The sequence below is a fragment of the Coloeus monedula genome (assembly GCF_965178545.1).
Source record: "Coloeus monedula genome assembly, chromosome: 22".
NCBI classification, from domain to species: Eukaryota; Metazoa; Chordata; class Aves; order Passeriformes; family Corvidae; genus Coloeus; species Coloeus monedula.
This window is the reverse complement of record NC_138802.1, coordinates 1,498,087-1,516,494: the sequence shown is the minus strand read 5'-3', so window position 1 is coordinate 1,516,494 and position 18,408 is coordinate 1,498,087. Positions and strand designations below refer to the sequence as shown.

Here is an 18,408-nt window from a genome sequence, read left to right as displayed (position 1 = left end):
GACATGCAGGGGGCATGGGGACATGTGGGGACACACAGGGGGCATGCAGGGGGCATGGGGACATGTGGGGACACACAGGGGGCATGGGGACACGTGGGGACACACAGGGGGCATGGGGACATGTGGGGACACACAGGGGACATGCAGGGGGCATGGGGACATGTGGGGACACACGGGGGCATGCAGGGGGCACGGGGACATGGGGACACACAGGGGGCATGTAGGGGGCATGGGGACATGTGGGGACACATGGGGGACATGCAGGGGGCATGGGGACATGGGGACACACAGGGGGCATGGGGACACATGGGGACACACAGGGGGCATGCAGGGGGCACAGGGACACGTGGGGACACACAGGGGGCATGGAGACATGTGGGGACACACAGGGGGCATGGGGACATGTGGGGACACACAGGGGGCATGCAGGGGGCACGGGGACATGGGGACACACAGGGGGCATGTAGGGGGCATGGGGACATGGGGACACACATGGGGGACATGTAGGGGGCATGGGGACATGGGGACACACACAGGGGACATGCAGGGGGCATGGGGACATGTGGGGACACACAGGGGGCATGTAGGGGGCACGGGGACACGTGGGGACACACAGGGGGCATGGGGACACGTGGGGACACATGGGGGATGTGCAGGGGGCACGGGGACAGACAGTGGGGCACAGGGCTCAGATGAGTGACCACAAGGACACACGGATGGGCACACTGGCCCAGGTGACCACAGGGCCCACACAGGTGGGCAAAGAGCCCCAGGGGAGCACACTGCCCACACAGATGAGACACAGTGGCCCGGGTGACCACACGGGTGACCACACGGGTGACCACGCTGCCCCAGAAAGCAGCATCCCCAGCACTCCAGAACGCTCCATCCTAAGGTTTTTTTGGCATTCTCCACACCCCAGCAGCGTTTTCTGCTCCCCGCGAGCGAGAGGGGAGTCACGGGAAGGAGAAACGTCCTCACCTGAGCGGGCCAGACCTTCCCCCAGCGCTCAGTTCAGTCATTTATTGCTCGCTGCTTACCAAGAGCAGCCGCCCCACGTGCCCGGAGCCTCCCGAGGAAATCAGGGATGCGGGAATCTCTTGATCAGCGCAGCTGAATTGCCGGTGGAGCGGGCACGGGTGACTCCACACGGGTGACAGTGAGAGGTTTGTGCCCCAGGGCACAGCCTGGCACCCACAGCAGGCGCTGTGGGCAGGGGAATATCAGGGAGTGGTGGAATTATGGAATATCCTGAGCTGGAGGGGACCCACAGGGATCAGAGTCCAAGGGGACTCCGCCCAGACACCCCGAAATCCCACCCTGCATCCCTGGGAGCGTTGTCCAAACGCTCCTGGAGCTCTGGGACATTCCCGGGGAGCCTTTTCCGGTGCTCGACACCCTCTGGGGGGGGGAAAACCTTTCCCTAAAATCCAATTTCCCCCTTCCCTGGGACAGCTCCGGCCGTTCCTTGAGGCGTTCCCTGCACTAGCATCGCCAGTACCCCCTCGCAGGACACCCCACAGGCCACAAACAGAGCCTGACCCACATAACGAGGGAAAAGAGGAATCCTAAAAGGCGAAATCCAGCGCTCGGCGGCGCCTCATTTACACTTCAATTCCCAAGCGTTTGCCTGGAGATTCCGGAGCGGCGACAGCGAACCCAGCACGAGATAAATCCCGGGAAATCAAAGGGAAAAGGACTCTCCTCCTCTCCCGCCCGGTATCTGAAGGGATTAATCGTTTTTATGAAGAGCTCCGGGTGGAGTCGGAGTCTCTCCCGCACTTCCCGGCGCTGCTCTTTCCCCCTCTGTGGGCTTTTTTTGTTAAAATAAAGATGAGCTGTAAAAATCAGAGGGTGCAGGGGAGGCGTCCGGGGGAATGGGAATTGCGGGATTTATCCCGAGGAATGGGGCTGGGGAGTGGGAATGGAGCTGGGGAGCATCACCAGGTGGGCTTGGAGCTGCCTTAGAGGGGAGGGGAAGGGAAAAGAGGGGGGAAATGGGGCAAAAAAGGGGGGGGAACATCCATGGAATAACCTGTGCCAGGGCCTCACCACCCTCCCAGGAAAGAATTCCTTCCCAAGATCCCACCTAAACCTCTTTTTTTTTGTTTAAACCCCTTCCCCTTTGTAAATCCGAGCTCTGGAGCTGCCCGGCAGGGCCACGGAGGGGGTGAGGGCAGGGCCTGGATCCAAACCCGAGCTCTGGATCCAAACCCGAGCTCTGGACACAAACCTGAGCTCTGGATCCATCATCCCCACGCCACAGGCTCAGGGCACAGCGAGGAGTTTGGCAAACAGCGAGATCTGCGCTCGTCTGCAGCCAAAAAATCCCTCGGAGCTGCCCTTTCCCAAAGCTCCTGAGCCGCCAGGGATGAGGGGGAGCAGCCAGGGAATAAAAGGAAGGATCATTGTCCCCCTCCAGCCGAGCCTCTCGGCAGTGCTGGAGCAGGGACAGGATCATAAATAACAACAATAATAACAATAAAAACATCTCCCGGGGAGGGAGGGGAAGCCAAAGGTGTCGCTGGAAATAATTGCCGGCGGTGTTTGCATCCAGAGCGATTCCATGGGCAGGGAAAGCAGCTCCTCTGCTCTGCCCCAGCCCCAGGCTGAGCTTTCCTGAGCAAAAAGGGCTTTGGGAAGAGATCGAGGCTCAGGGAAAAACCTGCCTGGGTTCAGAGCCTCGGCTGCAGCTCAGGGGAGCTCCGAGGATCCACCTTTGATCCCGCAGGGAGAGAGCAGAGCAGGAGGTTGATGAGGTTAATGAGGGGTTCCTGTCCTCTGGCTAATTGGGGAAGGGCACCCAGGCCTCTCCCTGAGCAGCCCAGACAAAAGGAAGGGCACAGACATCCTAAAATCCCACCCTGTACAGCCCTGGCAGCGCTGTCCAAACGCTCCTGGAGCTCTGGCAGCCTCGGGAATGTCACCATTCCCTGGGGAGCCTGGGCAGTGCCCAGCACCCTCTGGGGGAAGAACCTTTCCCTAAAATCCAACCTGAACCCCCCTGGCACAGCTCCATGGCACAAGAAAAGGGGGAAAGGAGGGAGGAGACAAGAGAGGAACCTCTGGGGCCCCATCCAGGCCCTCTGCAGCGCCAGAGCCGAGCTGCTCCTGCAGGAACAACACCCCACAGCTCCAGGGCAGTGACACCAACCCAGCCCCAAACCTGACCCCTCAGACACCCCTAATTAGCGCAGCTTCGTTAGCAGGGCAGCCTCTGCCAAGGGACAGCTCGGCCTCTCCCCGAGCAGGTGCTGGGGCTCTGCAGGAGCTGCCAGGGCAGATGGCACCGGCTCCACCTCCCCGCATCCGACGGCGCCTGCAGATGTCCAGCAGGGCTGGAGGGACAGCTGGGAACGGGATGGAGCCGTCGTGGCAGAGGGGAAGGGCAGGGCCAGCCTGGGAATGGCCACGAGCCATGCTGGGAATGGCCACGAGCCACCCACAGCTCTGCTCTGCACAGGGAGGGGGGAGCCGGGGTGGGGAGGCAGGAATTGGAGTGGGATGCTGGAATTGTGTCAGGGTAGGGAGGCAGGAGTTGGTTTGGGGGTGCAGGAATCGGTCTGGAGAGGCTGGAATTGGGGTGGGGATGCTGGAATTGGGGTGGGGAGGGCCGGAATAGTGATGCAGGAGTTGGTGAGGGGATGCAGGAGTTGGTTTTGGGGGTGCTGAAATTGGTGTGGGGATGGTGGAATTGAGTCAGTGTGGGGATGCAGGATTTGGGGTGGGGATGCAGGAATTGCTGTGTGGACACAGGGAGAAGGCTCCTTGCCCAGGGCCCTCCTCCCCAAATGCAGCTCCAGGCAGAGCAGCTCCTCCATCCCTCCCCATCCCAAACAGCCTCTGAGCCCCCTGGTGCAGAGCAGGGAGGATGGAGAGCGGCTCCATTCCCCATGCTGGGCTCTCCCTTGACAAATCCCATAGGAAACAACCCCCAGGTCACCGGGAAGGAGCTCGGATTGAGGAGGGATTAACTCCAAGCTGCCTTCGAGTGCTCCAAGCTCTCGAGGAGCTCGAGTTAATGAAGCCCCGAGCTCTCCCACTCAAATGTTTCTGCAGCTTAATAACAACAATCACAAGTGGAACGGCAACATTGCTCTTCTGCAGTGCACGGAAAAGAGGGGAAGAAAGCTCCTGGAGCGGTCTGGGGATTGCTCACAGCTCCCTGCCAGGTCTGTCCTGTATTCCCAGCATCCCAGCAGCGCCTGGACACTGGGAATGGCACAGCAGAGGGACTCTGGTGGCCACACGGTTCGAGCTTCCCCCTCAGCAGGAGCCTTGCCAAGGGCTGAGGAAGGCCCGGAGCGCTCAGGGATGAGGGGGAAGTTGGGGAAACAGGGAGGCAATTCCTGCCTGCTGGAGGCACCGTGGGCATTTGCCAGCCTGGCCCAGCTCCAGATCCCGCGGGATCCCAGCCCTTGGAGGAAAACCATGAGGAAAGCACAGCTGGGAGCTTAATTACAGCTCAGGGGTGGGAGGGTGGGATGGACCGGCTTCCACGGCTCCGGGTGTCACCGGGAGAGGGAAAAGGCAGGCAAAGGATCCCAAGGAATGACGCTGCCAGGCACAGCCCCAAATCCCGCACAGGGAGGGGGTGGAGAAACCTCCCCTGGAGCACCCCTGGGACCTGCTGGAGCATCCACAGCATTCCCCGCCGGCCCTGGGAATTCCCAGGAAGAGCCCGGACCGAGGAATTCCGTGCCTGTGACAAACACCCCTTTAACCCCGCGCTGTTCCACGGATTAAAAACTGTCGGGGAAAACGCGGGGAGCTCCCCTGCCGGAGCCATGGAAAGCATTCCAGCCGGGAACACAAACCGGGAGCAGGGGATGCATCTCCCCCCATGCCCAGCGCTGCTCCCCAGGGATGAGCGGGGGACACTTTTGGGGCTTTTCCCTGTGCCAGAGGGGCAGCGGGAATGGCCGGGCTGGGCATTAATTCCGACTGAGCGAGGTGCCCGTTGCCATGGAGAGCGGCTGGGCTGGCGCTGGCGGCTCCTGTCCCCCAGCCCAGCCGAGCCCAGCCCAGCCCTGCTGCCATCAATATTCATCGCGCCTCGGGGAGCGACGACGAGCCGCCCAATCCCTCTCCGAGCGCTGGGAAGAGCCACGGGAAGAGCCGGGAATTCATCCCCGGGCGAGCATCCCCCCTCCCGGCATCAATGAGCGGCAGGAAAAGCTCGGAGCCGCCGGATCCCGCGGCACAAAGCTGAGCCCAGGCACCGCTCCTTGGGCTCTGCTCCCTCGGGGACACGCCGGCCCCACGTCCCCAAAGCCCTGGTTTTGTTCATTTTCACCCATTTCCTGCTGAAACCGGGCCAGGAAAAATCCACCTGGGAGGGAGGTTTGAACCTGGGAGGTTTTCGCACGCAGAGAGCCCCAAAATTCCTCACAGAGCCAAGAGCAGGGAGGCAGGGAAAGGCCAGGAAAATCCCACCTGGGAGGGAGGTTTGAAGCTGCTCCCACCTGCCTGCACCCCAACACACACAGAAACAGCCCCAAATTCCTCACGGTACCAAAAGCAGGGACCTGCCCAGATGGGAGGCAGCTCATGGAAAGGCCGGGTCAGGAAGGGAGGGAAAAACCAGGACAATCCACGTGGGAGGGAGGTTTGAACCTGGGAGGTTTTCACACGCAGAGAGCCCCAAAATTCCTCACAGAGCCAGAGCCCAGGGCAGGGAGGGAGGGAAAAACCCTGCCCAGCTCTGCAGCCCCGTCTGGGAGGGGAAAGGGCCACCCCAAATCCCAAACTGGGGATCCCCAGCTGGCAGAGCTGGGCAGGCTGGGGGAAGGTGAGGACCTGGCACAGAAAATCGAGAGGTGACGACGCTCAGGGAGCCCAGAAGAAGCGCAGGGGGCCCTGCTGGCTGTCCCCAGGCACTCCCTGCCTGCCAGGACCCGCCTAATCCTCACCCACTGCCTCTCTGGGGGCAGGGAGCCCCTTCCTTCACCCCAAACCCGAGCTCTGGCTTTGCCAGGCTGGACAATGACCCTGCCCCACCAAACCTCCGGGCACAGTTCTGGCTCCCACAGCCCTTTATCGCACCCTGAGAGCAAACCCAGGCCAGGAGATCCCAGCTCCCGAGCACACCTCAGCCCAATCCCAACCATTCCCAAGCTCAGCCTTGTCCCGGCCTGCCGAGGACACTCAGAACCACATCAAATCCACCCCAGGGATGATCAGAGCACCACCAGCACGAGCAGAACCAGCAAAACCCATCCCCTTCCCCACCCTCTTCCCGTGTCCCCTGTCCCCCTCTGCCCCAAAACGCCTCCTGCACCCCACACCAGGAATTTGCTCCCTGGGAGCCTTGGCAGCCCCCCCAAAAGTGGGATGATTTTTTTTTTTTTTCCATCTCCTCTGGGAGCACCGGGGATCTTTTGGGAGTCTGGCATCTGGCTGGGCCGGGCCGTTCGTATTTCGGAGCCCTGAGCAAGGAGTTCCACCCACGGAGGTTTTTATTTTGCGCTCGAGATGCCTTCCCCGGGCCAATTTTAGATTAATCACATTTTTATCTCGCATCCGTTTTTTTCCCCCCGCCTCCTTCCCCACCCCCGGCAGAGGAGGCAGGGGAAAAAAAAGCAAAAAAAAGGCAACAACAGGGTTATTAATTGGCTGCTGATTTCTGCTGGGCTCTTATCTGTGCACGTGGAGGTGGAGGCAGAGCCTGCCAGCAAAGGCAGGGGTTTTAAGCCTGGTTTTTAAAGGGAACAAAGCTCCTGTGATGGTTTTATCTCAGCCTGGGCTTGCCTGCCCTGCATCCAGCAGCTCCTGAAGCTGATAAGAGCATCGTTATTAAAAATAAAAACCCACCAAAGTACCTCCTCTGCGAAACCAGAAGAAAGGTGGGAGAGGCAATTCCAGAGGCAAGGATGGCCCAGGGCAAATGGAAGCCTGCAGGGGCTTCCAGGGAAGGACCTTCTGCAGCCTTCCCCTGCTTCCAGCTGGGAAAACCCCTGGAGAAAGGGAGCACTGAGGGACTCCTGCCCTCGCTCCACACCCAAACCCCGCGTCCCTCAGCGCTGGCAGGGATGTGCTGGGGGGCTCAAACGGATCGGAGGCTCGGGAGACTTTTCCCTGAGGGAAAGGGCAGCGCTGGAGAGGCTCCCGCTGTCCCCAAACCCCCCCGGGCACAGGGACAGCTCTGCACTCACCATCCCTCGGCGGCGGCGGCGTCTGCGTGAAGTAACTGTTGGGTTTGTCTGCAAGGGAACAAAAACACGGAGCTGTCACAGCTTCCTGGGCACAACCCCTCCTCTCCTGCCCCCAGCCCTCTCTCGAGGTGGTGTTTCCTCCCTTCCCGAGCAGGTTTGCCTCCCAGGAGGTGCTGGAGCCGGGAGGGAGCGGCAGGAACGGGAGCTGCGATCACCAAAAGCCGGTTTGGGAGCCCAGGTATCGATGGAGCATCTCTGGTGTGGGGTGTGGCAGCAGCCCCCGGCGCCTGGCAGGGCTGGGATGTGCCCTCGGCCTGCCCTGCCCCAGCTCCCGGGGGCTGTGAGGCCGATCCTGCTGTGGGTCACCCCAAACACAGCCCTGGCCACGGACTCAGCAGGTCATCCCCGAGCAGGGCGCAGCGGGGATGCTGAGGCCTCCAAAAAGTGGCAGAGAGGGGTGGCAGGAGGTGAAAGCTGCCGTGGGTGTGACCACAGGGCCCAGGCAAGGGTCACACCTTGTCACCTGCCACCCCTCTGTGTTTGGGGGTGCAGGGGGGAGCTGAGCTCCACGCAGGCTCCAAAATCCTGAACGGGAAACACCCAAAGCCTGGGATTTGTGATGTACCCAGGGCAGCAGAGCCAGGCCGTGCAGAGATAACCCCGCCCCACCACGCTCCATCACCTGGCCCTGCTCCTGCCTGGCTCCCAGAAGCCATCCGTGTGTTTTCCAGCGTTTATTCCCAACCCAGGGAAGCGGTGGCGCATCCCAAAGCCGGGCTGGAGGATCTGCCTGCCCTCCGTGGGCTTTTCCCACAGCAGGTGTTCGGCACTTCCCAGCTCAGGGAGGTCAAAGCCAGCCCTGGATGATGGAATTTTCCTCCACAGGCGTCGGGAAGGGGAGCAGCCGTGCTGGCAGGAGGTGACGGAGCCTGACAGGAATACCTGGATGCATCCACACCCAAGGGTGGGATCTACTCAGCTGCACCAGGGATCAGATGAACAGCCAAACCTCAGGGGAAAAAAAACCCCTGTTTGCTGATTCCTCAGAGCAAGGATCCTGAAGCAGCCTGGGAGACACATTTCCCACTCTCTTGTAGGGCTCCAAGGTCCAGCAGTTTGCTGGGAATGAGGGAACACCAGAATTCCTGAGCCAGGGCAGGGCTCCATGCAGGAGCCCATTTTGCCCCTCACCTCCCACCACCAGCCCTGCCCAAATCCTCACATCCCCCCGGATCATCACCCCCAGCACACCGGGATTTGGGGTGGGACCCTGCCGGGAGCAGCAGCGGGTGGGAGCTGGGCTGGCCCACGCACAGCCACCCTCACAGCTCTGGGCCAGCATCTGACAGGGGAAAGTGGAGCAGAGCCACGCAGGGCGCTGGCAATCCCTGCATTGTCCCCAACGGAGCGAGGAGCTCCAGGAAAAGCCGCGCTGGCAGCACCGGGAGCCCCCCAAACGCCACCTGCCTCGCCCTCCCCTGCTCCAGGGACACCTACAGTTATTGAGGAAGAGCAGCACGGCGAATCCCAGCGTGGAGGTGGCCAGCAGGATGAGGCAGATGTTGCAGGGGATCATGAAGTAGCGCACGACCAGGGACACCTTGTGCTGGTACAGCCGGTCCCGCTCCAGGGCTCCCGGCGCCATGGGGTACTGGCACGCTGTCATGCTCGGTGTCACAGCCCGCCCGCCGGCCAGCCAGCCCAGAAGGGTCGCCACGAGGCTCGCATGGATCCCTTTCCCCCCTCCCCGCTGGTTTTCGGCAGCCTAAGTTGTCCCAGAGGTTCCCATCTCGGCTCGCAGCCGGGCTGAGGGCACCTTCAGGAGTTTGTGCCCGGCGCTGCCATGGCAGTGGCGCAGCCGCGGGGACAGCTCCCAGCCCGCCCCGGAGGGCTCAGCGAGCCCCTGGTCCAGCCCGGAGGGTGTCAATCCACACCTGCCCGCAGAAAACAAACGCAAATCCCGGCGCCGAAAGCTCTAAATCCGCGGCCGAGCCCACCAGGACAAGGACGAGCCGCTGCTGGGGTGGGAACGGTGGGAATGTCACGGCGGCGACGCGTTCCCGGCGGCAGCGCTGGGACAGGAGCCCTCCCAGGCTCGGGAATATCCGTATCCTCCGGGATATCCTCTCACATCCGCGCCGACCTCGCTCCGGGAACGCGGAGCTCCCTCCGCTGTCCAGCGGCTCCTCCGGGACAGCTCCGGCAGCCTCTGACCCTCCGCAGGTCCTCGCAGGCGGCAGCAGCCGAGATTCCCGGAGAAACCCAAGATTCCCGGAGAAACCCAAGATTCCCGGAGAAACTCAAGATTCCGGGAGCAGCCCAAGACTCCCGGGGATTCCGGGAGCAGCCCGAGGTGCAGCTCAGTCGTGCCACGCTCCAGCCGAAGGCAGCCGCTCCCTCTCCCCCTCCGAGGCTCCGCTCAGAGCCGCGGCAGCTCCATCCCCGCTCCCTCGCCGCCCCTGCCCAGCCGAGCCCAGCGCCGGCTCTCCGGCACCTTCCCAACCCTCCGGCCAGCGGGAAGGGGCCCGGCTGGGCCCGCTGGGCACGGGCACCCTCGCCGGAGGGGGCCAGCTGCCCGCCTCACGCCGCTGGGACATGCCAGCCCTTCCCGGCGAGTCCCCAGCTCCGCGCGGAGCCCGGCATGGAGCGGCGGCCGCCCTGCCTGGCTGGGTGGGAGGCTGGATGGGAGGGTGGATCCTTAATCCCGGTGGTCTCCGTGCCCCCCCCGCGCAGCGTCAGACAAGGGAGCGGCAGCGCGGAGCGAGCCCGGAGCGCCCGCCCCACGCCCCGGAGCTGCCCCCCCTCCCTCCATCCCTCCCTCCGCCCGCCCCTCGGCTCGACCCCGGCGAGGGGGGGGCACAGCGAGCCCCTCCGAGCGCCAACAAAGGGGAGCGGGGGCGCAGGGGCGCGGCGCAGACAAAGAGCGGGGGCGGCGGGGGTCGCGCAGGAGCCGCTCCCCCGGGACACGGCGCGGGCAGCGCGGCTCCGCCCCGCCGGGGACCCCCCCCCCACGACCCCCGGCAGCCCCCCGGGATGGGCTGGGAAGGGTGGGAGGGGGTGGAAGGGCTCGGGGGGGTGGGAGGGGGTGGGGGCTCAGCGCCCCGGCCCAGCCCCTCCGCGCACTCGAGATGCCGGGAGGCGGAGAGAGCGCTCACGCCTCGGCCGGCATCGCCCCCCGAGAGACCCCCGGGGACGGCAGAGCCGCGGGGAGAGCAGAAAAACCCCCGTTATGATTTTTTTAGGACGTTTTTTGCAAGAGAGGGGCACGGACTGGGCACAGCCTGCCCAAAAGCAGCGGGAAAAAGGACCAGGACCCAGTGCTGGGACCGCAGGGAATGAACTGTCCCCTCCCTGCGGGCTCCTGCCCTTTCCCTGCTCCCCTCGGGCAGGACGCTGCCAGCCAGGATGGGAAAGGTGCCACCAGCAGAGCCGGGTGAAAGCCAGAGGGAGGTCAGGGCCCAAAGTGAAGGTCCGACAATGGGGTGAGAGCCCTGCCACAGCCCCGGGCAGGGATTCCTGGTGCCCGCATGCCAATTCCAGGCTGCCAGGAGCTCACTCTGCCCTCCCTTCGGGTCGAGGCTCTGCCAGGACAGCATTCCTGGCAAAACACACACACAGAGCCCCGCAAGCCGTTCCCTGCCGCTGTCAGCCCACATTTGGGCCACCAGGACCTGCTGGGTCATTTCTCAGCCACCACAGACGAGCTCTTCCTCACCAGGGAGGAACTGGGCAGCACGAAACCCCTCAGGAGGAAGGTGCTGGGGTCACAGAGAACGCAGAATTCCTGCTTCCCACTGAATTCCTGCTTCCCACCCCTCCAAAAGGCAACAGCTTGGGAGGATCACCCTTGCCAGGGGCAGCTTCCCCTCCCAGCCCTTCCAAGGATCCTCCCCTCACCTTGGCAATGCGCCTGGAGCCCGAGGGACACAAACATTACGGAATCCACCCACCCACCCTCCCCTCCCACACGCGGGGGACACTGGGTGGTCCTTATCAGGGCACCCCTGGCTCCAGGAGCCTCCAGCTTCCTGTGGGATGGGCACAAGTTGCTCCCCGGCCACCCCACAAAGCCGCCGCGCTCCTCTCCGGGGGCTGGGAGCATCCTGGCGGTCCAGAGGTGCAATTCCAAGGAAGAAGAAAAGCAGAGGAAAGAGGGGAAAAAACCTCAAGGTTGCTCCTCTTTAAACCTGCCCGGCTCCCTGGGGACTGGCAGAACACGATCCCGATGATCCCAGCACTGGGAGGCACGGGCTGCATCCCAAACACCCAGAGAGCCCCGGGCGCAGAGAGGTGTGAACCGCTGGGAAGTTCCCCTCACACTCACACAAAGGCTGGGAGAGCCTCGGAGAGCCCAGGAGCGACGAGGGCTCAGCAGGAAACTCTCTCCAAGCCGTTCTTCCCACCGGGATCCACCGCAGGAGCCCCCTCAGAACCCTCTGCCAGGGAGAGGCTGGAGCCCCCCTCACATTTGCCTTTTCAAGCAGGAACTCCAATCGCTGTCACTGCTCCAGAGGCCTCCCCAGGCACCACTTGGGAGCTCCTGGAGCATCGCACAAGGATCCGAGACATTCCCAAAAAACGAGCCCTGCTCCTCTGCTCCGCTTGGTCACTTGGTAGCCAGCTCAGCCTGCCCCTGCATCTTTTCCGTGACAGCTCCTGCATCCTTCCCATCCCAGCTCCTGCATCCTTCCCATCCCAGCTCCTGCATCCTTCCCTTCCCAGCTCCTGCATCCTTCCCTTCCCAGCTCCTGCATCCTTCCCTTCCCAGCTCCTGCATCCTTCCCATCCCAGCTCCTGCATCCTTCCCATCCCAGCTCCTGCATCCTTCCACTCCCAGCTCCTGCATCCTTCCACTCCCAGCTCCTGCATCCTTCCCTTCCCAGCTCCTGCATCCTTCCCATCCCAGCTCCTGCATCCTTCCCATCCCTGCTCCTCCATCCTTCCCTTCCCAGCTCCTCCATCCTTCCACTCCCAGCTCCTGCATCCTTCCCTTCCCAGCTCCTCCATCCTTCCCTTCCCAGCTCCTCCATCCTTCCATTCCCAGCTCCTCCATCCTTCCTGGCACACAGCTGCCGAATTCCTTGCCCGATGCTCTCACTCGGGCCCTGCCCTGCTGCCACCGCTCCGGGACCATCCCTGTTCCATCCGGGCAGGGCTTCAGAGCTCCCCCAGCAATCCAGGATAAGGCCCAAGGCCTGGCTTTGAACAATTCCCAAAGGGAAGCTCGGGCATTTGCATCCTCCCCGCGCGTGTTTTCACATGCAAATCACCCCGGCACAGGCGGCCCTTTCTTCCCAGGTCTGCGGGGCTCTGTCCCCTCCAGCCATTGCGGGGCCGCTTTTAGGGGCAGCCCCGCGTGGATCTGAGCAGCCTTTGTGTCCCGGAGCTTCCAGCTCCAGCACGGCCAGACCGGCTCCTCATCCTCTTAGGAAAGACAAACACCGCGCCCCTTGCGAGGATTTGGGATGGGATTTGACAATCCGAGAATCCGTTTGCCCTGGGGTGACCCCGCACCTGCCTGGCCTGTCCGTGTGGGGTGGCATTTTTGTCCATCAGTCTCCCTGTCCCCAGAGCTGGCTGCTTGGACAGCCCCTGTCCAGCTGCCACGTCCTGGCCACATCTTTGGTGACAGTGACAGCAGGGACACCCCGTGTGCCACCTGCTCCCTCGGCCAGCCAGGAACATCCAGCCCTTCCCACAGCTTGGGATGTGTCCGTGGGGAATGAAGGGCCAGGCAGGACAACCCAGCAAGAGCTGGCCAAGCAAAAAAAAAGGACATAATGGCAAAAAACAGGCCATAAAAACAGAAAAAAGGGCCATAAAAACAGAAAAAAGGGCCATAAAAACAAAGAAAAAAAGCCATAAAAGCCACCTTTGGCTCCGGAGAGGGCAGCTGGGCACAGCAAATCCAGGGATCCAGGGCAGTTTGCCCGCCCAGAACCTGGATATTTATCTCTGGATGGAGCAGGGATGGATTCATCCCTCATCCCTCAGCCACTGCCCATCATCCCCCCTGCACCGACAGCCTTCCTCTCCTTCCTCCTCCTCCTCCTCCTGGGAGCGGCCTCCGGGTGCCCGGGGGGCCGCTGAGGGACAGGAGGCACAAAGTCCCCGTGGCTGCCAGGAGGGAGGAGGGAGGGACAAGGGCCAGGTGCCAACTGAACCCCTCACACGAAGCTTCTCTTCCCCTGCTCCGGGCAAAAATCCATCATCTCCCAGCTAATCCACATCTCCCTGCCCGGATTTTTTCGTGGAAGTGCTCCGTGCACCCGGGGCTGCATGTGGCCAGCGGGCAGCTCAGAGCTGGTGCCACTCCTGGCTGCGTTTCTGTCACAGCCGGGGTGCCAAGGGTGGCACAGGAGGGGCTGGGGGCAGCTGGCTTGGAGGAGCCGGGAAGAGGGGAGGGATTATCCCGCTGTTCCCGGAGCCTGGAGCCGGCAGGAGACGCAGCTCCCCGGGCACTGCGAGCAGCGGGAGCCTCACACGCTCCGGTCCCTCGGGAAGGGACGGCACCAGCAGCGGCCTCGGCTTAAATTCCTTCCCATTTCTGCCTTCCCAGATTCCAGCCTGAAGCACGCAAAAAAAAAAAAAAAAAAAAAATCGGAGCTGCTTTGGGAGATGATTGACAGCTGTCAGTCACCCCCTCCTCACCCAGCTCCTGCTGTTGCCAGGCTGATTCCCCACCTGGCTCCCTTCCTGCTAATCCTGTTTGGCAGGGAGCTAATTGGGATTTATCTGACAGCACCCAGGGCCTGCAGAGCCGTTTTCTGCTTCCTCCGGGGAGGAGGAGGAGAAGGAGGAGGAGGAGGGAGCCTGCAGAAGGCGTTCGCTCCTTCTCCCTTTCCCCATCCCCTCCCGCAGTTTTCCCGGCTAATTACCGGCGAGAGGAGCGGGACTGGGGGGGAGAAACGCGGGGATTTTAATTATTTCATTTAACACTTGGCAGGACCCAGCTTTGACTCCCCGCTGAGCAGCGCTTGGAAATAAAGAGCTTTTAAAGGCTCTCCGCGGGAGAGGAGCGAGCGGGAGTGGGATCCGGGGCTGGCGTGTGCGGGGCGGGATGGGGATGTTCGTTCACGCCATTCCCAGTGAACATTCCCAATAAACATTCCCAATGAACGCTGCCGCTCCAGGGAGGGCTGGATAAGCACGGCCTCTTTTGAAAAAAAGGGGTTTTCCCCACTTAATAACTTTGTCTGGAAGCGGATCCAGCACTGGACCAGGCAGCGCCTTCCAGATGCGCTCAGGGATGGAAAACGCCTGGGAAAGGGATGGAAAAAGCTCCAGCGTGGAGTGGGCCATGCATCTGGTGCCCGGGGACTCCAGGTCCCCCTCTCCCAGCCCTGCAGACCCCTCCGTGCTCCCCAGAGCTGTGCTCCTGCCGCCTTGTCACTGCGATGTCCCCAGCGAGACCCCCCCAGATCCCACCCAGCCGGGGGAAGGTTCTGATGGCTCTGCCTCGCCCCTAAAAAAACCAGAACCTTTACCCCTAAACCAGAAAACTCAAACCAAGGTTCGCCCGCAGAGCTTGGAAGGTCTGGAAGGACAAAACGCTGCCCCAAAGGGGACACGGAGCAAAGCCAAAGCCACCCGAGCGAGGGGAAGCAGCTCCGAGCTAAAGCCGCGCAATTCCCGCTGTTCCAAGGACTCCGCGCATCCCGGGCAGCGGTGCCTTCCCAAAGCCGAGCTGCTGCCCTGGGCGCGGCTCACACGGAGCGCTGGGAGCCCATTCCCAGGAGGATTTTGCGGAGCGAGCGAGGATTTCACCCCCTCAGCGGGCACCGCTCCCGGGATCAGCGCCAGGAGAGGGGAACAGCGGGGCGCGGCTGGGGACAAGTCCCCGAGTGCGTCCCCCCCCGGTCCCCGGCCGTGCTCCGGTTCCTCCGCGGGCTCACACCGCCACCTGCCGCCCTTCCCGACCCTCTCCTGCCGCCGGGAATTCCAGCCGAGCCGCAGGGAGCTCCAAAGGGAGCGGGGCAGAGCCCAGAGCAGCTCCCCGGACAGGGATGGGCTGCCCAGGGCAGCTCCAGGGACCCGCACGGAGGAAGGGACAAACAGGGGGACAAACGGGACCTTTCCAACACTTCAACCCGCCCTGAACTTTTATTATCTGGTGGTTGCTGTTTCCCTCCACCAGAGAGAGCCTCGTGAGGCTACTGGAGCCACTGGGAGTGACTGGGAGCGACTGGTCCAAGCCTTCAGGCTCTCCCCGCGCGGAGCTCAGCCATCCCTTCTCCCAAACCTCTCCCAGCTGGCTCAGCTGCCAGGATCAGCCGGCAGCGCAGGATTCCTGCAGGATGTGAGGGATGTCGTGGGTGGGAATAGGAAGAACCAGCAGAAAACGGGGATGGAACCACCCCGGGGCATTTCCCTGCAGCAAAGCCCCGGCGGGATAAAATCAGGATGCGTCCCTGGCGCTCCGGATCCCTTCCCAGCGGGAAAGCAATGAGTGACATCCCGCAGCCACAGGGTGGCTCAGGCTGGGGGGGCTGCCAGAACCCTAAACCCGCATCAGCAGAGCCCCAAAATCCCATCAGCAGAGCCTCAAAAGCCCAGCTGGTGAGAAAACTCCTCCTGCCACAGACCCAGACCATAAAGCAGAGGGATCTCGGCAAAATCCCCCAATTCCAGTCCCCCGGGGGCTCAAGGGGTGGAGGGACACAGGAATGCCCAGCACATCCCTGAGCCAAGGGGATTTGTCCCTGGATCCGTGGCCACCACCCCTGGGCAGGGGCAGAGCTCTCCCTGCACCTCTCGCGGGCATCGGAGAGAGCCCAAAAATGACCCAAATTCACCCCTGAGCCTGCCCTGGGACAGGGAAGGGAAAAAGGGGGGAAAAAAGGGAGGGGGGAAAAAAGGGAGAGGAGGGGGGAAAAAGGGAGAGATGGGGGGAAAAAAGGGAGAGGAAGGGGGAAAAAAAGGGAGAGGAAGGGGGAAAAAAAGGGAGAGGAAGGGGGAAAAAAAGGGAGAGGAAGGGGGGAAAAAAAGGGAGAGGAGGGGGGAGAAAAAGGGAGAGGAAGGGGGAGAAAAAGGGAGAGGAGGGGGGAGAAAAAGGGAGAGGAGGGGAGAGAAAAAGGGAGAGGAGGGGGGAGAAAAAGGGAGAGGAGGGGGGAGAAAAAGGGAGAGGAAGGGGGAAAAAAAGGGAGAGGAAGGGGGAAAAAAAGGGAGAGGAAGGGGGAAAAAAAGGGAGAGGAAGGGGGAAAAAAAGGGAGAGGAGGGGGGAAAAAAAGGGAGAGGAGGGGGGAAAAAAAGGGAGAGGAGGGGGGAAAAAAAGGGAGAGGAGGGGGGAAAAAAAGGGAGAGGAGGGGGGAAAAAAAGGGAGAGGAGGGGGGAAAAAAAGGGAGAGGAGGGGGGAAAAAAAGGGAGAGGAGGGGGGAAAAAAAGGGAGAGGAGGGGGGAGAAAAAGGGAGAGGAGGGGGGAGAAAAAGGGAGAGGAGGGGGGAAAAAAAGAGAGAGGAAGGGGGAAAAAAAGAGAGAGGAAGGGGGAAAAAAAGAGAGAGGAAGGGGGAAAAAAAGGGGGGAAAAGGGGGAAAAAAAGAGGGAAAAAGGGGGGAATGGGGGAAAAAAGGGGGGGGGAAGTGGGATAAAAGGGGGAAAAAACCTTTCCCCTCTCCCCTGAGCAGCTGGAAAATCACCCCCAGAGGCGTTTGGGCGCTGGATGGGGCACAGCAAGGAGAGCGAGCATTCGCAGGAATCCAGACCCTTTTCCAGCTGCCCACCAGCTCCGGGAGAGCCGGGAGCAGCCGACCCCCAGCTCCTGCCCCTGCCAGCCTCACCCGGCACCCGCACAGAGCCGAGCAGGGGCACCAGGATCGATTCCCTGCATCCCTGAGGAGCGGGAGGCCCGGGAAGCGGCAGCCAGCAGAGGATGCTGTCGGCTCGGAAAAGCTCCCCGTGCTCCTCCCGCGGCCGGGAGCGTGCGGCTTCCCGGGAAATTTGGGTGGAAAACCCAGGAGCAGCGGTTTTATGGAGCTTCCTCCACAGCTGGGGCGCTCCTGGGTCAACCCGTTCTCCCCGGCTCCTTTGGCACTCGGGGGCAGAGCTGGCACAGCTCTGTGCCACCCCAAAAAGCTGCTGTGGGGTCGGCAGCGATCCTAAAGGTCCTGGAGTGAGCGCAGGAGGTCGAGAGTGGGAAGAGGAACAGCCCCGAACCCAAATCTAGGGCAGTCCTGGTTCGATCCCTTCTCCCCGGCTCCAGGGGCTTGGCACTGCCAGCACAATGCCCAGCCCAAGGGCAGCTGGGCTGGCACGGCTCTGTCCCACCTCAAATCACCCCAGAAGCTGCTGTGGGGTCAGGAGCAAACCTGAAAGTCTTGGGGTGAGCACAGGAGCTCGAGAGTGGGGAGAGGAACAGCCCCAACCCCAAATCTGGGGCACTCCTGGTTCAATCCCTTCTCCCCGGCTCCTTTGGCACCTGAGGGCAGCTGAGCCAGCACAGCTTTGCCCCACCCCACACCACCCCAAAAAGCTGCTGTGGGGTCAGCAGCGATCCTAAAGGTCCTGGGGTGAGCAGAAAAGTGGGAAGAGGAGCAGCTCCAAGCCCGAATCTGGGGCACTCCTGGCTCAATCCCTGGCAACTCCTCTGGCAACCGAGCCCCGTTCCAGCCTGGCCTTGGACCCTTCCAGCTCCTCTGGGCACCCTGTGCCAGCGTTTTGCCACCCTCATTGTAAGAATTTCTTCCTCGTACGCGGTGTGAGCCCACCCTCCTCCAGCTCCAGCCCATCCCCGCTGGTCCTGCCACACCTCCCTCGCTTTTCCTGGGAGATTCCCAAGGAATTGCTCCGTTTGCCCCACACCTGGAGCTCCCCAGCTCAGCCAGGACGAGGACAGGAATTCCCTCCTTCCAAACCACCCCCCCCTCCCCCCTCCCAGGCCAGCTCGGCAGCCCAGTCCTCCCAGTTTGCCCCAGTTCGAGCTCCCAGAGCTCCGCCCGCCCTCCCCAGGCCGCAGATGAAGGTGAGAGGCTGAGGATGGAGAGGAAGATGAGGCGAGTGCTACGTGAGGAGTCCTTAGATCACAGTTCCACACCCCCAGCGCTCCGGGGGATCGGTGCCACCACCACAAACTGGGAACAAACCGGGGACAAACCCAAGGAGGGAAGGAGGGAAGAGCCGGGAGCTCCCCAAACTGTGATCTAACAGCAATAGTGGCTCGGAGGTGTGAGCACAGCCCCGAGGGGCCGGGGGTGCTGCACACCTCGGGAGGCTCCTATTGCTCCAGCACATCCCGAGGGATGGGGATGACAGGGACTAA

General features: G+C 62.3%; 1 protein-coding gene across 1 annotated transcript in view; it reads right to left on the bottom strand.

Moving 5' to 3' along the window:
• The window catches only part of AGRN (agrin), a gene marked incomplete at its 5' end in the record, with an annotated part of 85,560 nt that overhangs the window by 41,428 nt on the left and 25,724 nt on the right, over positions 1–18,408 (bottom strand). The window contains one exon of the mRNA XM_082295608.1: positions 7,155–7,226. Coding sequence (XP_082151734.1) covers positions 7,155–7,226 — 72 coding nt within the window. The remainder of the gene's footprint in view (positions 1–7,154; positions 7,227–18,408) is intronic.